The following is a 20,454-nucleotide window of genomic DNA, read 5'->3' on the forward strand; positions in this document are numbered from 1 at the left end:
TTTTTTTTTCAAGCAAAGTGTTATTGCGATGGTGAATGAGCGACCACACGTACATCTTGAAGCAAAGCCAATGTCACCATTCAGGAGAACTTTGTTGTACCGCTTGAAGAAACAATGAAAAAACAAACCTGTATTTAGAGAGAGCCACGTTAGGTCTTCTTAGGACATCCCAAAATGATTCACAATCAATTAATTATTTTTTGAAGTGCAATCATTGCTGTTATGAATTTCCACATAGTGAGGTCCCATTAATATGCGTCCGAATATACATCAGATCTGTTTCTGATGATGTCAGTTCGGGGATGAATGTTGGCCTGAGCCTAGAACAATGTAGTACTTTGCTGACGTGTCAGCCTAGATTATGGGTTTAATTCCTGCAATGGTTCTTGAACCTACAAAGAGTGGTATTCATTCAGGCGAAGAAACACATTATTAATGGGACAATCAGTTGGATTAGAGAAGATAGCTGTAATGTGGAACTGTCACTGGCGCAGGCATGGGAGACCAAATGGCCTTATTTTCCATTGCAATTTCTACAATTCTATGGAAAGAAGCAACGTCAACTGATGAACGTTTCCTGATAATTAAGATCTTGATGCCTGGGACCATTTTCGTTGCTTGGCTCTGTACTTTATCAAGGGAATAATTCAATAAGATCATGGCTGATCTTGGGCTCAAAGCCACTTCCCCGCCCGCTCCCCATAACCCTTCATTCCCTTATCTTGCAAAAATCTGTCTATCTCCACCTTAAATGTATTTATTGACCCAGCCTCCACGGCTCTCTGGGGCAGAGAATTCCACAGATTTACGACACTCTGAGAGAAGAAATTCCTCCTCATCTCAGTTCTAAAGGGGCGACCCTTTATTCTTTACGGCTTCAGGAATAGCTACTCAAAAATATGGAATAAATGGGAACTGTTCAAAAATATGGAATGGGGAATGAAGGAATTGAAATGAATGAATGGTTTTCATTTCCAAATTCTGTGCAATTAACAAGAATCTGGATCAGCTCTTGCATCACTGCTAGCGGCGGGGTGCGGTAGTGTGGTGGGTGTGTTGCTGGACTAGTAACCCAAAGGTCGGGAATAACAATTTCAGACAATGTGAGTTCAAATCACACTGTGGCAAAGTCAGACTTTGTATCCATTTTTTTAAACATCTGAAAATATAAAAGGTAGTATTAGTAAAAGTGACTATGAACCCAATTCTTTCACCAATGCCCTTCATGGAACGAGTCCTTACCTGGTTCAAATCCCACCATGAAGAATTTGAAGTCAGTTTTTTGTTCAATCTGAAAATAAAAATGTATCAGTAAAAGTGAGCTTGAAGCTGTTGTCATGCAGAAAAACCCAACTGGTTCACGAAAGTCCATTAGGAAATGAGTCCTTACCTGGCCTGGTCGATATATGACTCCAGCCCCACTCCAACGTGACACTTAACTGTGCTCTGAAATATCCTAACAAGCCACTCAGTTGTATCAAGCGACTACATTGCAGCAGGTCTATCACCACCCTCTCAAGGCAACCAGGGATGGGCACTAAAGGCGACGCCTGCATCCCGAGAATGATTTTTTGAGTTGCAGGTAGCAGAACTTGGTGTCTAATTGTATTTAGTTAGAGTTGATCTCTTTCGGTTTGATACTTTCTGGCTGATAGTGGGTTCAATGAGCGGAGAAAATTAGGAGTATTATAAATAACTAACACCCCCAGCAGAGCAGAGCCTGCACAGACTCGGTGTCAATGTGAGCTCAGTCACGTAATGCGGTAAATTAACCGCACGCACACGGCTCGGATTACAAGGCTTGCAGATATAAATAAGTTAGTGTGTGAGAAATACGTGAGAATCTAAACATCACCAACATTTCAATTCAGTCAAGTCGCTGGTCAACACGTTTGAAGATAAGCTGCCTTTACTGGATTTGTCCTGAAGTGGGACCAATTGTGAACGCAATATGATATTCACGATAAATTTCATTTCATTATTTTTAGTTATCTTTTCACCAACTTATATACAGATACCTATTTCGATACGCATTTGTATTTGCATCCACGGATGGAAATTTGCCGGCAAGATATTCACGATTTCCGTTAACCAACCCACTGGAAGTGAAATATTTGAGCGCAGAATCATTAAAAAAAAACTAGAAATTTACAACACAGAAGGAGGCCATTCGGCCCATCCTGTCCGTGCCGCCCGACAAAGAGCTATCCAGCCTAATCCCACTTTCTAGCACTTGGTCCGTAGCCTTGTAGGTTGCAGCACTTCAAGTGCATATCCAAGTACTTTTTAAAATGTGATGAGGGTTTCTGCCTCTACCACCCTTTAAGGCAGTGAGTTCCAGACCCCCACCACCCTCTGGGTGAACAAAGTTCTCCTCAACTCCCCTCTAATCCTTCTACCAATTACAGGTACCTGAATACATCACAACTGGGATGTTTCTGTTAAATTGGCAGAAAGAAATTTAACTGGACCAGCAACATAAATACCGTGGCAACAAGAGCAGGTCAGAGGCTGGGTATTCTGCGGCGAATGTCTCACCTCCTGACTCCCCAAAACCTTTCCACCATCTACAAGGAGTGTGATGAATTACTCTCCACTTGCCTGGATGAATGCAGCTCCAACAACACTCAGGAAGCTCGACACCATCCAGGACCAAGCAGCCCGCTTGATTGACACCCCATCCACCACCTTAACCATTCACTCCCTCCACCACCGGCGTACCGTGGTTGCAGTGTGTACCATCTACAAGATGCACTGCAGCAACTCGCCAAGACTTCTTCGGCAGCATCTCCCAACCCCGTGAACTCTTCCACCTAGAAGGACAAGGGCAGCAGACACAGGGGAACACCACCACCTCCAAGTTCCCCTCCAAGTCACACACCATCCTGACCTAGAAGTATATCACTGATCCTTCATCGTCGCTGGGTCAAAATCCTGGAACTCTCTCCCTAACAGCACTGTGGGAGTACCTTCACCACACGGACTGCAGTGGTTCAAGAAGGCGGCTCACCACCACCTTCTCAAGGGCAACTAGGGATGGGCAATAAATGTTGGCCTTGCCAGTGACGCCCACATCCCATATGCAAATTAAAAAAAAAGCATGTCAGTTTTGGGGGGGGGGGGGGGGTGACAAAGTGTTTTATTCCACGTCGCCAAATGTTAACCACACCCATATTAGCTTTCTAAAATGTAGGATGCAAATCGACTAGAAGAAGAATCATATTAGGCCGACTGACCAATACATGAAATCGCAGGAGTGTCACGTTCATTCGAGCTGGTAAAGTTCTGCATCGCTGAAATATTATACAGATTTCCGAATTCCCCGTTGCATTACGTTTAAATCAAACATTAAACTATGGAAATGGAAACTAGTTTTTGAGCCCTACCTTGACATGTTCTTTATTCGCTCAGAATCCTTGGTCCCTTTTGGCTGCAGCGCCACTCTCCAAAGCTGCATGTGCAATCGGGTGCAACTTTACCGCTGCTGACACTGTGAGGAGGGAGCGCCGAGTTATTGATCGCAGTCTCCGTTAAATAACAAGAAGGAGATCGAAATGGAAGTCCGAAGACCAATACATGTCTGACCACTGAGTGATGTTTCTACACTGGAGCACGCTCTGTACATGTTATGATCTCATTTTCAATGCAGTTTTTAAAAAAAGTTGACTGTTGATTTTATCACGGTGATCACTTTTGAATGCGCTCCAGTTCGTGTAAGGTCGAAGATGGGAGGCCGACCAGGATCTGCATCTCCCCACCTTCACCATGGTCCTTCCTTCCTCCGTTTCCCAGCCCTCAAGCACCCCCAATTTTTTTTGTTCATGGGATGGTGGGTGTCACTGTCAATGCTGGCATTTATTACCCATCCCTAATTGCCTTTGAGAAGGTGGTGGTGAGCTGCCTTCTTGAACCGCAGAGGACAGTTAAGGGTCAACCACTTTGCCGTGGGTCTGGAGACACATATTGGCCGTACTGGGTAAGGACGGCAGATTTCCTTCTCTAAAGGACATTAGTGAACCAAATGGGTTTTCACGACGGTCCGCTCGTTAACCATTAACTGATACTAGCTTTTTTAATCCAGATTTATTTAATTAACTGAATTTTAAATTCCATAGCTGCCGTGGTGGGATTTGAACTTCCATGTTTCTGGATCATTCATCCTGGCGGCTGGATTGGTTAGTCTAGTAATATCACCACTACGCTACCGTACCCCCTACTCAGCGTCAGTACCCATATCTGCTCACTTGCTCTGCCCCTGACTTCTACCCTCAACTATTATTCACTCGCCCTCTCCACACTTCATCCAATCAGCTTCATCCCTTTCCATGCACTCCTCGGCCCATCGCCCTCGCTCTGCCCCTCAGGCCCAGCCCAATGTCCACCTCAGATCCCATCACCTTCCCTTCACCAGCCTCGGAGTAAAGCCCCACTCCCTTGGCCCCCCTGTCCCGCCAGCAGCGTAACGTGAAAGTCCTCCATTCCTCTCCAGTCCCTCGAGGAGTCCCTTCTTCATCGGCGTGGTACCCAGCTCTGGGAGTAAACAATTTGGTTATTAAAAGGCCTAAAGCGCTTCCATTAGAACACAGTGCTATAAACACTTCGGGAAAAGAACGGAGGAGAATCACCAGGGGAGACGCGGGCATACAAGGGGGAGGAAGCGCGCAAAGACAGACATGTCACGGGCGAAGGACACGGGGAAGGGCAGGGCAGAAGGAAGTTACTTTGATGCAGGGATTTTTAGAAGAGGCGGAATGCCGGTGAAACCTCAGAATATGGAGCAGTGGCGCCACCTTGTGGAGGGTCCGCCTATTACTGCAGCGTGACTGGCAAAACCTGGCGCAGGACTTTGCATTTTCTATTGACAAAAAACTGGTACAAAAAAAGGTGGGACAGAAAATACCGCGATTCTGAGCATAGTGTGCACTTAACCCACTGTATTATAGATAGCTATACCAGCAGGATTTCACAGGTAGGTTACTTAATTTTTCACAGTATCTCAAAATAAAGAAGCAAAGACAATTTAAAAAATAGTGCAACTAAATTTAGAGAGCTTATCAAACTCATAGGCAACTGGACAGTAGAGGACAGATTCAATTCAGTATTGATAAGTTTAAAGCAATTATTGTGGATCAAGAAACTAAAGGAAGGAACATTTGTTAGATTCTACAATGGTACAGCACGATATTCAGGAAATAGATCTAGGCATTATAGAATGGATAAATCTTTGAAATCAAAAGCAAAAGTTTTAACTACAGTGATAAAAAGGGCAAATACTAGGTTGTAGTAGCAGAAAGACGGAGTGTAATTCTAAAGATCTGTATTATTGTATAAGGAACTGGCCATAGCTTATGCAGTGCTGCATGAAGTTCTTTACATCGGATTACATAGGATATACGGCACAGAAACAGGCCATTCGGCCAAACTAATCCATGCCGGCGTTTATGCTCCACCCGAGCCTCCTCCCGCCTTTCCTCACCTAACTCTATCAGCGTGACCCTCTATTCCCTTCTCCCTCATATGCTTGTCTAGCCTCCCCTTAAATGCATCGATACTATTCTCCTCAACCACTCCCTGTGGTAGCGAGTTCCACATTCTCACCACTCTCTGGGTAAAGAAGTTTCTTCTGAATTCCCTATTGGATTTCTTGGTGACTATCTTATATTGATGGCCTCTAGTTATGCTCTTCCCCACAAGTGGAAACACTCTCTCTGTATCCAGTCTATCAAAATCTTTCATAATTTTAAAGACCTCCATTAGGTCACCCCTCAGCTGCCTTTTTTCAAAAGAAAAGAGACCCAGCCTGTTCATCCTTCGCATTTCTGGTATCATCCTTGGAAATCTTCTCTGCACCCTCTCCAGTGCCTCTATATCTTTTTTTATAATATGGCGACAAGAACTGTACTCAGTACTCTAAGTGTGATCTAACCAAGCTTCGATACAAGTTTAGCATAACTTCCCTACCTTTCAATTCTATACCTCTAGAAATAAACCCTAGTGCTTGTTATGCTTTTTTTTATGGCTTTGCTAACCTGTGTCGCAACTTTTAGAGATTTTTGTACTTGTACTCCGAGATCCCTTTGTTCCTCTACCCCACCTAGACTTGCACCCTCCAAGTGAGAAGTGACCTCCCTATTCTTCCTACCAAAATGTAATACCTCACATTTATCTGTGTTGAACTTCATTTGACAATTATTTGCCCATTCTGCAAGTTTATTAATGTCCTCCTGTAATTTGTTGAAGTCCTCCACCCAATCTGGTGTCATCTGCAAATTTAGAAATTGTGTTTTTGATTCCAAAGTCTAATGATCATTCTGATTATCTAACCACAATAAAGATAATGGCCCAGAAATTCGGGTCTCCACGGGTTAGTACGCACGGGGTACTCACCCATAGGCCCAATGGAAGTGCCAGTTTCATGCATGCACTGCGCATGCGCAGGAAACCGGCACTTCCGTTCCCCTGAAAGAAGGGGTTCACAGCTGGAACGCATGCGCAGTAGAGGCTGCGCATGCGCCTCAAACTTGCGTTTTTTTTCCAGGTTTTCCCTGGAAGGTAAGTCTGCAGAAGTTAGACATTTAAAAATCAGTTGCAAAGCCTGCTTTTTACAAGGTAAGTGGTGAATTAATTAAAATTAAAACATTTTTTCCGCAGGTTTATTATTTTTAAATACTTTAAAGAAAGGTAAGTTTATTTTTAGCCCCGTTAGAAAATAAAATTATTTTTTTCAAAAATTTTAAATTATTGTTTAAAATAGGTATTTCGTGTAATTTATAGTTTATTTGAAAAATTCGTTTTTAAAACATTTATTTGAAGATTTAGTGATGTTTTGGGGCTTATAGTAATTATAGGTTTGACAGCTCTTCCTGTCAAACTTATGAATGAAGCATTTCCTGCTACCATTGGCTCCCCATGGCCCACGTGACCCCAGGGGATGCATCGAACTAACTGCGCCCCTGGGATACGCAAGCACCACACACCGGCAGTTGGAGGAGGCCCAGGATCAGAATTCCACGGGGCCCACAGCTCAACGGCCGGCTCGCAAGGTAAGTGCAGGTCGGAGGCTTGCACCCGCGGGAAGCCCCCGACCCGAACTTCTGGGTCATGGCGGAGCAGGCTCGAGGGGGCCAAGTGGCCTATTCCTGCTCCTATTTCTGATGTTCTTATGTTTTGCAATCTTAAACATTAAGTCCACTCATACAATCCCTTCCTGTGCAGCGGCAGACACAGTTCATGTATCGGCCTGCGGTGTTTTAAGACTGTGGCGCCGGCTCCCCTCACCGGAGGTGTTATAACACAAGGGAGAAGATGTGTGTTTCCACTGAAATCACAATCACAGACCTGCTTGTGACGCAAGTGAATGAATCTCGGCTTACATTGCACTTCATGCAGCAGCAGCAGGTTGGGTCGAGCAGACCCCGAAAGCAGCCTTGCCAGTTATTGGATGAACTGCTGGCTTGTGCATTGTAAACAGGGTTCTTCCAGACTGGGGCTCTGATCCCAGCCATGTGCCTCAGGCGTTGCAGCTTACATAGGATTACATAGAATGTACAGCACAGAAACAGGCCATTCGGCCCAACCAGCCCATGCGCAATTCCAGCCTCCACTCCTTTTCCCTCATCTAACGCTATCAGCATAGCCCTCCATTCCACTCTCCCTCATACGCTTATCTAGCCTCCCATTAATTGCATTTAGACATAGGAACATGGGAACACAGGAACAGGAGTCAGCCATTCAGCCCCTCGAGCCTGTTCCACCATTCAACGAGATCATGGCTGATCTGCGACCTAACTCCATCTACCCGCCTTTGGCCCATATCCCTCAATAGCTTTGGTTAACAGAAAGCTATGAATCTCTGATTTAAAATTAACAATTGACCCAGCATCAATTGCCATTTGCGGAAGAGAACTCCAAACTTCTACCACCCTTTGTGTGTTGGAGTGTTTCCGAACTTCACTCCTGAAAGGTCTGGCTCTAATTTTTAGACTATGTCCCCTAGTCCTAGAATCCCCAGCCAGCGGAGATAGTTTCTCTCTACCTACCATATCTGTTCCCCTTAATATCGTGAAAACTTCGATCAGCTCAACACTTAACCTTCTAAATTCCAGGGTATACAATCCTAATTTGTGTAACGATAGCAAAGGGTTCACCCGAAACGTTGACTCTATTTTCTCTCCACGGATGTTGCCTGGCCTGCTGAGTTTTTCCAGCATTTTTTGTTGTTATTCCTAATTTGTGTAATCTCTCTTCGTAACTTAACCCCTGGAGTCCGGGTATCATTCTGGTAAACCTACGCTGCACTCCCTCCAAGGCCAATATTTCCATCCTAAGGTGTGGTGCCCAGAACTGCCCACAGTACTCCAGGTGTGGTCTAACCAGGGCTTTGTATAGCTGCAGCATAACTTCTACTCCCTTGTATTATAGTCCTCTAGATATAAAGGCCAGCATTCCATTAGACTTTTTGATTATTTGCTGTACCTGTTCATGACATTTTAATGATCTATGTACCTGAACTCCGTAGACGATTCGCTTCAACCACTCCCTGTGGTAGCGAGTTCCATATTCGCACCACTCTCTGGGTAAAGGTGTCCCTTCTGGATTCCCTATTGAATTTCTTGGTGACTGTCTTATATTGATGGCCTCCAGTTTTACTCTGCCCCACAATTGGAAACACTCTGTGTGTCTACTCTATCAAAACCTTTCATAATGTTAAAGACCTCTATTAGGTCACCCCTCAGTCTTCTGTTTTTCAAGAGAAAAGTGATTCAGTCTGTACATCCTTTCCTGATTGGAACAACCTCGCATTTCATGGCTGCAGTATAAATACGCCATAAGCGGCCATATAAATGGATGGCTAGCCCGACCTTATTAATTAATTGCCACAATGGCCCGCAAACTTCACAGGCTCTGTGACTGCGCCTTGAGTCACGTCGGAGGCGACCGAACTACGGGTGCCACAGACGGGGTGATCTGCTAAGACACCCGCAGCTAAATAAGAAGCGTCACAATACGCGATAAAGATTCATACATTTGCAGCATTGCAACAAACTAAATTCCCCGGTGAACACAATTAAAATGGAACTATTTTTATATAGGCGCCATTCTCGAAAAACAATGAATTTCGCACCTTTTACTTTATCGGTACTAATGTTGGGATGATTATAAATTTGTAGGTTATCGTTTGACAGACGTGGAATGCAATACGGTCGGGTTCCAAATAAAAGCGCCTTTACTTTATAGGAGATCAGAGAGTGAGTCTCGCCGAATTCCAGTTTGCGAATTCACAACTGCAGTCGAGGGAGAGTCAGTGCCACTGAACTGAGCCGTGAATTAAGGCGGAAAAGTGCTGAGCGATCGGCGCTCCCCGTGGACACGAGGTGAAAGAAACGCTGGTGATTTGGGCAAAAGTCTGATTTCTAAAGGGCGGCTGGAAAACTCGGACATCAGTTCATTTAACAAGGTGAGAATTTTCTTTAAATCTCCGACCTGACGGAGTCTCAGACGCTCAGGTGGACTTCAAAGATCCCAGGGCCACTGTTGGAAGAAGAGCAGGGGAGTTCTCCCCGGTGTCCTGGGCTAACATTTATCCTCAACCAAGATCACTAAATCAACAGATGATCTGGTCATTATCACATTGCTGTTTGTGGGAGCTTGCTGTGCGCAAATTGGCGGCCGCATTTCCAACATTACAACAGCGACTACACTTCAAAAAGTGCTTCATTGGCTGTGAAGCGCTTTGGGACATCCTGAGGAGATGAAAAGCGCTTTTGAAATGCAAATCTTTCTTTTCTTTTCAGTGGGTAAAGTTGCTGGGAAAGGGATGGGGAAACGACAATGCAACCAGACAGCAAGCGAGGCGCATTAGGTAACTGGATTTTTCATATAGCTAATTCTGTTTTTATTTTGATGTGTGTGCGTGTGTGTGCGTGTGTGCATGTGTGTGTGCATGTGTGTTTGTATATGTATATAATACGTATGTTGATTTGAACATGCTAACCGGCTACAAACCTGTCGTTGTGGATCGAATGCCGGTTATAGAACCCGCCCAATTTTCAGTTCATTTTATGGTAAATATCGGTGCAATGGAACCCTGAAGCAGAGCAGCCGAATCCATAATCATTTCCTTCTCTCTGAACGTATCATTGCTAAGTAGAAAAAGTGTTTTCTTAGAGCCCCAAGTAAATACTGACATCAGTCGGTCATCTTTGGAAGAAGAAACATAGAAACACAGAAGATAGGAGCAGGAGTAGGCCATTCGGCCCTTCGAGCCTGCTCCGCCATTCAAAGAGATCATGGCTGATCATCCAAACCCTAGCACCCTGTCCCTACACCGACAGCCATCCCACCCAAGCCCTATACCCGTAACCCTGTAACCCCACGTATTTAATCCCCCGTAACACTAAGGGTCAATTTTTATCATCGCCAATCAACCTAACCCGCACATCTTTTTAATTTAATTTAAAACAATTTAGCTCCTGTTCTGTGGGAAGCACAGAGGTTTCTGGCAATTGTAATGGCAATACTCGCATGAGATGGCAGTGGCAAACTAACTATGTGCCTTTGTAAAGTGTGTGTGTGTCAATAGGTCACCCTTCTGAGTATGCTTCCTGTAATTGTACGGTTTAATTCATCATCGGGGACTCCTAGGAATTCGACGGGGCAAATACGCTCATAAGGAATTGTTCAGTTCAATATTTCTATCAAAATGGCTCAGGAAGTCTTTGAACAGATGCGTAAGAATCCATTAGTAACCCTTAGGACATTCAGCCTCCGATCTTCAGATAAGCATTCTCCAAGGTGGCCTCCGAGACACACGACAACACAAAATCATCGAGCAGAAACTGATAGCCACGTTCCGCACTCATGAGGACGGCCTCAACCGGGATCTTGGGTTCATGTCACGCTACATGTAACCCCACCAGACGTAGAGTCATCCAGACTCGAGTCATCGTTGGTTTCTTCTCTCTACACGGATGCGGCCGGACCTTCTGTGATTTCCAGCAAAAAATAGGTTTTTGTTTGTTTTTTGATTTTCATACAGACCCCAGCATCTGCAACATTTGACCCCTTGTGACCCCACCTCATTGTTCTTTGATGTAATGTTTTCCTGACTGACCTGTTTGGATACCATTCACACCTTTGATTGCTGTGATTATCTCTCTGCCGAGGTGTGATAAAGGGCAGTTAGAAAGATTACCTGTAATCATCTGGCATTATTCTCTGACTATATATGCTGTGCCTATGTGCATCTCTCCACTTCACCTGACGAAGGAGCAGCGCTCCGAAAGCTTGTGATTTCAAATAAAGCTGTTGGACTATAACCTGGTGTTGTGTGACTTCTCACATTTGTCCACCCCAGTCCAACACCAGATCTCCACATCTTAGTAACCCTGACCAATGCTTTCAAGATGTCGATACACAGTAGGGACCAGTGGAAATCGACCCATATTATTAAACCAGAATTATTGAAATGATTTTAATGGCATTTTTCACCACTTCTGTGAGGCGGAAAACATGTATCTGACTCCGATTGTTGGGTTAGATTTTACCTTTGCGTGCTCGTGTTAAACGGGTGATAGCCAATTGGCAGCCCACACTTTCCATCTCTCCTGATGTTGGTTTCCATTGACATGACCCATTTGGCCAAACCGCATAAAGTCAAGATCTATTCCAAAGCCAAGATCTACCCCCCCCCCATCTGATGTCAGGAAGTATATTTCTTAAAAGGTTAAGTAGTAGGCTAAACTGTGAGCTCTCCCCCCTCTTGTATTGTAGCCAATAGAACCGAAGACATGGGACAGGCGGTAAGAGAATTTTGTTAGTTTCGAACTTTCTAATTGAGAAACCAAGGTTAAAAAGAACAAGGGACAGGATGAGGCAAATCAAGTAATAATTAGACGAGGCCAGTCTTGTGTTGTAAAAGCCCGTAGAATGCGGGAAGATGGAGGGAGCTATTAGAAGTTCCACATTTTTGAAAACTTGGAGAAGAATGAGACAGTAGAGGAGAGAAGCAACAGCGTATAGCAGTGGCCTAATGGATAAGGCACTGACATCCTAAGCCAGGGATTGTGGGTTCGAATCCCATCTGGGGCAGTGTAGCATTTTAGTGGCTCAGTGTGTCGCAATCTCACCTCTCGCTCAGAAGGCCCCATTCCAGAAACTTGAGCACCAAATGCCGAGGCCGATGCTCCCGTACAGTACTGAGGGAGTGCTGCACTGTGGAGGTAGAATCATAGAATGGTTACAGCACGAACGAAGGCCATTCGGCCCATCGAGCCCGTGCCAGCTCTCTGTAAAAGCACTTCAGCTCGTCCCTTCCCCCGTAGCCCTGCAACTCCCTTTTGAAAGCCGTGATTGAATCTGCCTCCACCACCCTTTCAGGCAGTGCATTCCAGATCCTACCCACTCGCTGTGTAAAAAAGATTTTTCTTATGTCGCCTTTGGTTCTTTTGCCAATCACCTTAAATCTATGTGCTCTGCTTTTCGACCCTTCTGCCAATGGGAACAGTTTCTCTCTATCTACCCTGTCCAGACCCCTCCTGATTTTGCAATCATGGGTTTAACGTCTTTCGGATGAGACATTAAACCCAGGCCCCATCTGTCTCTCAGGTGGACATAAAAGATCCCATGGCACTATTTCAAAGAAGAACTGGGGAGTTATCCCCATGTCCTGGCCAATAATTTATCCCTTAACCAACATCACTAAAAAAAACAGATTATCTATCTAGTCATTATCACATTTGTGGGACCTTGCTGTGCGAAAATTGGTTGCCACGTTTGCGACATTACAACAGTGACTGCACTTCAAAAAGTACTTCATTGGCTGTAAAGCGCTTTGGGACATTAGGCGGTCGTGAACAGCGCTTTTTAAAAGCAAGTTTTTCTTTTTTAATGTCAATACAATGAATATTACGCAAACTAAGTTTGTATTCCCTAGCATTTAAAACGTTAAGGGATGATCTGATCGAAGTTTTCAGGATATTAAGGGGAACAGAGGGTAGATAGAGAGAAACTATTTCCGCTGGTTGGGGGTTCTAGAGCCAAACCTTTCAGGAGTGCAATTAGGAAAAACCTCAACAGACAAAGGGTGGTAGAGGTTTGGAACTCTCTTCTGCAAATGACAATTGATGCTCAATTGTTAATTATAAATCGGAGATTGATAGCTTTCTGGTAACCAAAGGTATTAAGGGATATGGGCCAAAGGCCATATGGTGTTAGGTCACAGACCAGCCATGATCTCATTGAATAGCGGAACAAGCTCAAGGGGCTGAAAGGTCTGCTCCTGTTCACATGTTCCGATGAAACTCTGAGTCTGCTGCCTAGATTTTTGTGCTTAAGTTTCTGGAGCAGGACCAACAAACAATCTTCTGACCCAGCGGTGAGAGTGCGACCGATTGAGCCACGGCTGACCTAAAAGCTTACCTCACCCGCGCTGGGACTCAAACCCAGAATCCCTGGCTTATCAGTTAGGCCACTGGGGCGATTATACGCATCGACCACTCTCCTCCACTCTCTCATTCTTCTCCAAGTTTTCAAGTACAAAATAACGAAAACTATTTCGACTGGATACCTAAAATTACAGGGAGGAATATAGCAACTAACAGAGCATTCAAAAAAGTAATCAGAACCTGAATACGTTTTGTTTGACGTTACAGTAATAACTTGTTAATTCCTTACTTTAAAGTAGAAAATAGCTAGGTTTTGGTCGGTAACACGAACGTCACAATGCATCAATATCAGATTAATTAAATTCTGTGGCTTTGTGTTTTTCTGAATGATTTATAGGATAATATTAATAAACAACAGCAGGTTAATATGCTGGCCAGTTTATAGCGTTAAATGGGCCAAATTAATTCGCTATTGGCCGTCAGCAGAGTTTCAAATGTACAACTGCTTGGAAATTTAATCAGTGCATATGTGTACTGAGGCCAAGTTATAAATAGCTGCATAAGTAAAAAGAAAAAGAATGCAACTCTGAAACAGAACCAAAAATGTTTGCAAACAGACAGCAGGCCAGTGACAGGAGGTGAACTTGAATCTGGGCAGGGGTGAAAAACAGGCGATGGTGGATCAGCCGCCCGTTATACTCCCCGCTGGATTATCCTTTCCAATGCTCGGGAGGCAAGTTGAAAATCTACCCCATAAATAGGTATTTCACATCATTCTGATCACGAACACTAGGCTGCCCTTGCAAAATTGTAAAGGTTATTGTTACAAGTACACAATACATGATTTTAAGTGTTACTTGCTCTTTGACCTCTAGTTACAAACAGCTGTCTCGTCGAACGAAGCTGACAATCGGCGTGATGTAGATTTGATCTAAATGTTAAATTATACATTACCGGGCTATCTTGCAATAATTTAAAATAAGTTGATCGAATAGTTAAATGAATGAAAATGTCTTCCTGTTTTTAAAGGATTCGATGCTGGGAGATCAGGTTACTTACAATGAACTTGAGAGGTTGAATCCTGCTCAAATCTACAAACAGTTAGTTGCACACCGGGAATAGTACCAGCACCCCTTCGAACAATGACTGCACCGACTAAAGTTCCATTTACAATTTCAGCGAGTAATGGTGTCTGCATCTATTGCTCCCTGTGGCAATGCACTCCACTCTCCAACAACCTTCTGCACCAGAACATTTCTCCCAACCTCTCTTGGTGACAATTTTAAATTGACGAGCCCTCGCCACTGAAACCACAACCGGTGGAAAGTCTTTTCCTATTTACCCTAGCAATACCCTACATGTTTTTTTTATAAAAACCTTTATTAAATCGATTCCTAACCATGTCAACTAGCCAATGGAAGGGAATATCGTGCCAGGCCTACAATGGACATAGAAACATAGAAAAACATAGAAACATAGGGGCAGGAGTCGGCCATTCGGCCATTCGAGCCTGCTCCGCCATTCAATATGATCATGGCTGATCCTCTATCTCAATACCATATTCCCGCTCTCTCCCCATGCCCCTTGATGACTTTTGTGTCTAGAAATCTATCTATCTCCTTCTTAAATATATTCAGTGACTTGGCCTCCACAGCCTTGTGTGGTAGAGAATTCCACAGGTTCACAACCCTCTGAGTGAAGAAATTTCTCCTCATCTCAGTCCTAAATGTCCTACCCCGTATCTTGAGATTGTGACCCCTCGTTCTAGAGCCCCCAGCCAGGGGAAACATCCTCCCTGCATCCAGCCTGTCTAGCCCTGTCAGAATTTTATACTTTTCAATGAGATCCCCTCTCATTCTTCTATACTCTAGTGAACTCTAGACGAACAATTCTATATCGTCTGTTGTGTACAATCGCTATAAATTCAACTTACCCCCATTGAATGATGAATTAATGTTCACTTGACATTGTTCAGCGTGTATACAATAATCACCAACACAAGGTGAATGGAATGGACTATACACGCGGCTAGTCTGAACTAGTGAACTTGACTGGATTCTCATACTTTTTAAAACAGCTTCACAGCCTCATTACTACAATATAAATAACCTCGGGGACCCCACGTTGAATTATAGTTTATCGGCTCAACATAGGATTGTTTATGGTAACCTCACTAAACCCGTTTTATTGAGGCCCATGCCATTTCAATAGAAACGCGCACAGATTGAACACGGCCTGCAAACCGTGATTAAAATAAATCGAAATACATCATTCTTGAATTATTTATTCACTCGATGGCTGCACCATGTGACCCACCTGTTCCCAAATTATATCGGTAATGGTGACTATTTGTCATTATTGGACTTTGTCTTTGAAACGGGCTTGAGTAAGTTGAGCCACCTTTTAGAATTCTCCTAGCTAGTTGGTGGAGTGGGTAACCACAAGTACCTTTTTGTTGCACCAATAAAGGACAAAGGCGGGTGATGCTAATGTTGCTCGAAGTTGCGACATAGACCATAAAATACACAAACCAAGCACTGGGGTTTATTTCTAGAGGAATAGAATTGAAAAGTAGGAAAGTTATGCTAAACTTGTGTCGAACCTTGGTTACACCACACTTGGAGTGCTGCGTACAATTCTGGTCGTCATAGTATAAAAAGGATATAGAGGCCCCGGAGAGGGTGCAGAGAAGATTTACAAGGATGATTCCAGAAATGCGAGGGTATACATATCAGGAAAGGATGAACAGGCTGGGTCTCTTTCTATTGAAATAAGAAGGCTGTGGGGTGAGCTAATAGAAGTTTTAAAATTATGAAAGGTTTTTGATAGAGTTGATATACAGAGAATGTTTCCACTTGTGGGGAAGAGCATAACTAAAGGCCATCAATATAAGATAGTCACCAAGAAATCCAATAGGGAATTCAGAAGAAGCTTCTTTACCCAGAGAGTGGTGAGAGTGTGGAACTCGCTACCACAGGGAGTGGTTGAAGCGAATAGTACAGACGCATTTAAGGGGAGGCTAGACAAGCATATGAGGGAGAAGGGAATAGATGGTTATACTGATAGATTTAGATGAGGAAAGATGGGGGAGGATCATGTGGAGCATAAACACCATCATGGACTGGTTGGGCTGAATGGCCTGTTTCTGGGCCGTATTTCCTATGTAATCCTATGTATTCTTAATGGAAGGAAGCAGGAGGCAAATGCAACCAAATGGGCAACTATTCTCCACCCCTGGACACAAAGCACACTGTGGCTTTATATTATAGAATTAGTACAACACGGACATTCAAGTGAATTATTTACGTGGCATTATTATAAATTTACAAAATGTATGGTCAAATAAGATATGTTGGCATTAAAACAGAAAATGCTGGAAATACTGGCAGAGGTTATGGTCAGAAACTGTTGAACTGGAAGTTACTGAAAACATCCACTATAAGCCATTCTGAGGGGGGAGGGTGAACAGCCAGAGGCCATGTCCCATATCGGTACCAATGACATTGGTAGAAAGAGGGATGAGGTCCTGCAGGCAGATTTAGGGAGCTAGGAAAGAGATTAAAAAGCATGACCTCAAAGGTAGTAATCTCGGGATAACTCCTGGTGCCACGTGCTAGTGAGTACAGGAATAGGAGGATAGAGCAGTTGAATACGAGGCTAGAGAGATAGTGCAGAAGGGAGGGCTTGAGATTCCTGAGGCATTGGGACCGTTTCTGGGGGAGTTGGGACCTGTACAAGCCTCACATGTTGCACGTTAACAGGACCGGCAACAATATCCTTGGGGCGGGGTGGGGGTCGGGGGTGGGGGGCGGGTGGGGTGGATGGCAGACTGCTAGTGCTGTTGGGGAGAGTTTAAACTAGCTTGGCAGGGGAATGGGAACCTGAGAGTAGATTCAGTAGGGAGAGAAGAAAAGCTGGAAATGGAAGGCAGAAAATTAGTAAGCAAGTTTGGAAGGCAGAGGAAACAAAGGCTAGAAAATAGACAACAAGGGACCTTGGCAGTGCTAAATGGTATATACTTCAAGACAAGGAGTCTATGAAATAAATCAGATGAGCTGAGGGCACAGATACCTGCCCAGGAATGTCCTATCCTCAAAAAGCAGGACAAATCTAATCTGTCCAATTACCGCCCCATCAGTCTGCTCTCAATCATCAGCAAAGTGATGGAAGGTGGCATCAACAGTGCTCTCAAGCGGCACTTACTCACCAATAACCTGCTCACTGATGCCCAGTTTGGGTTCGGCCATTATCATTAGGCTCCTGGCTTCATTACAGCCTTGGTTCAAATATGGACAAAGGAGCTGAATTTCAGAGGTGAGGTGAGAGTGACTGCCCTTGACATCAAGGCAGCATTTGACCGGGTTTAGTATCAAGGTGTCCTAGTAAAACTGATGTCAATGGGAATCGGGGGGAAAACTCTCCACTGGCTGGAGTCATACCGAGTGCAAAGGAAGATGGTTGTGGTGGTTGACAGTCAATCATTACATTCCCAGGACTTTGCCGCAGGAGTTCTTCAGGGCAGTATCCTAGGCGCAACCATCTTCAGCTGCTTCATCAATGACCTTTCCTCCAACAGAAGGTCTGAAATGGGGATGTTCATTGATGACTGCACAGTGTTCAGCGCCATTCATAACTCCTCAGATAATGAAGCAGTCCATGCTCGCATGTAACAAGACCTGGACGGCGTTTAGGCTTGGGCTGATATGTGGCAGTTAACATTCACGCCAAACTTGTGCCAGGCAATGACTATCTCCAACAAGCGAGCAGCAGAGAGCAGCGAGGAGGAGCCCGGCTTAAAAACCGGCGGCAGTTGCGAGGCCCGACCACTCGGAGCAGCAGAGAGCAGCGAGGAGGAGCCCGGCTTAAAAACCGGCGGCAGTTGCGAGGCCCGACCACTCGGAGCAGCAGAGAGCAGCGAGGAGGAGCCCGGCTTAAAAACCGGCGGCAGTTGCGAGGCCCGACCACTCGGAGCAGCAGAGAGCAGCGAGGAGGAGCCCGGCTTAAAAACCGGCGGCAGTTGCGAGGCCCGACCACTCGGAGCAGCAGAGAGCAGCGAGGAGGAGCCCGGCTTAAAAACCGGCGGCAGTTGCGAGGCCCGACCACTCGGAGCAGCAGAGAGCAGCGAGGAGGAGCCCGGCTTAAAAACCGGCGGCAGTTGCGAGGCCCGACCACTCGGAGCAGCAGAGAGCAGCGAGGAGGAGCCCGGCTTAAAAACCGGCGGCAGTTGCGAGGCGTACCAAATCAACAGCAGAGGAGAGGGGTAAATAGTAATCAGTGTGTGACGTCACCAGGGAGCAGCTGGTGCAGTCGGGAGAGCAGGAGGCCAGTAACTCTTATATAGGTGGAGCTGTTGCTAAACCCGAAACACTACAGTGTAGTGTCTCCCACCCTTCCACCTCCTCTAACCTTTTAGGGGTTAGGGGAAGTTGAAAAGGTAGGTTCAATTTATTTTATTTCAGGAGCCTAACCTAGGTGGAAAAGGTTCCAGGACAGGAGGCGGCAGTGAAAATACAACACCAGAAAACAGGTAGGTGACTGGTTGGTGAGTACTTTCACAAACTTATTCTAAGTAGAATTCAATAATTAAGCTAAATCGTAGTAAATAAAAAGGTATTGTAAGGGTTAAGTCATGGAAGGGCAGCTCAGACCCGTGTCATGCTCCTCCTGTGCCATGTGGGAAATCAGGGACACTGTCCCTGACAACTATGTGTGCAAGAAGTGTGTCCAGCTGCAGCTCCTAGCAGACCGCATGGCGGCGCTGGAGCTGCGAATGGACTCACTCTGGAGCATACGCGATGCTGAGGATGTTGTGGATAGCACATTCAGTGAGTTGGTCACACCGCAGGTAAAGGCTAGCTCAGACAGTAAATGGGTGACCAAAAGGCAGGGTAAAGGCAGGAAGGTAGTGCAGGAGTCACCTGCGGTCATCTCCCTCCAAAACAGGTTTACCGTTTTGGGTACTGTTGGGGGAGATGACTTATCAGGGGAAGGCACCAGCAGCCAGGTTCAGGGCACCATGACTGGCTCTGCTGCACAGAAGGGCGGGAAAAAGAGGGATAGGGCTATAGTGATAGGGGATTCAATTGTAAGGGGGATAGATAGGAGTTTCTGTGGCCGAGACCGAGACTCCAAGATGGTATGTTGCCTCCCTGGTGCAAGGGTCAAGGATGTCTCGGAGCGGGTGCAGAGCATTCTGAAGGGGGAGGGGGATCAGCCAGTTGTCGTGGTACATGTAGGTACCAACGATGTAGGTAAAAAGAGGGAGGAGGTCCTACAAGCTGAATTTAGGGAGTTAGGAGCTAAATTGAAAAGTAGGACCTCAAAGGTAGTAATCTCTGGATTGCTACCAGTGCCACGAGCTAATAAGTTTAGAGAGAGTAAGATAGATAAGCTAAATACGTGGCTTGAGCAGTGGTGCAAGGGAGAGGGATTTAAATTCTTGAGGCATTGGAACCAGTACTTGGGGAGGAGTGACCTGTACCAAGGGGACGGTCTACACCTGAACTGTGAGGGAGCCGATGTCCTCGGGGTAATATTTTCTAGGGCGGTTCGGGAGGATTTAAACTAATTTGGCAGGGGGATGGGAACCTAGGTAGTGGAAAAGAGGGAAGTCATATGAAGTCAGAAATAGATGGTAGAAAGGTGAGAAGCAATAAGCAAAGGAGAGAAACACAAAGGGCCAAACTAATTCATAATGAGAGTGTGAAAAAAGCAAGCCTGAAGGCTTTGTATCTTAATGCTAGAAGCATTAGGAACAAGGTGGATGAATTAGTTGTGGAAATAGAGGTAAACAAGTATGATTTGATTGGGATTACAGAAACGTGGCTGCAGGGTGGGCAAGGCTGGGAACTTAACATCCAGGGATATACAATATTTAGGAAGGATCGGCAAAAAGGTAGGGGAGGTGGGGTAGCATTGCTGGTAAAGGAGGGGATTAATGCAATGGAAAGGAAGGATATTAACTCGGATGAAACAGAATCTGTATGGGTAGAAATGAGAAATAGCAAGGGGAGGAAAACGTTAGTGGGTGTGATATATAGGCCTCCAAATAGTAATATGGAGGTGAGGG

At 45.0% G+C, this 20,454-nt stretch overlaps 1 protein-coding gene across 2 annotated transcripts in view; it reads left to right on the forward strand.

Moving 5' to 3' along the window:
* LOC147096005 (uncharacterized) overlaps window positions 1–20,454 on the forward strand; it is a 67,648-nt gene that overhangs the window by 2,510 nt on the left and 44,684 nt on the right. Inside the window, exons 3-4 of one of the 2 annotated variants that reach the window (XR_015074856.1) lie at window positions 9,238–9,457; window positions 9,795–9,862. Coding sequence is in view for 1 of the 2 variants with exons in the window: in XM_085974971.1 (XP_085831097.1) it covers window positions 9,795–9,862 (68 nt within the window). In the remaining variant the exon portion in view is untranslated. The remainder of the gene's footprint in view (window positions 1–9,237; window positions 9,458–9,794; window positions 9,863–20,454) is intronic. The other variant, XM_085974971.1, reaches the window with a different exon arrangement.

Source organism: Somniosus microcephalus, unplaced genomic scaffold, assembly GCF_052327205.1.
Source record: "Somniosus microcephalus isolate GS21.2 unplaced genomic scaffold, FLI_Smic_1.0 unresolved_chr1, whole genome shotgun sequence".
NCBI lineage: Eukaryota > Metazoa > Chordata > Chondrichthyes > Squaliformes > Somniosidae > Somniosus > Somniosus microcephalus.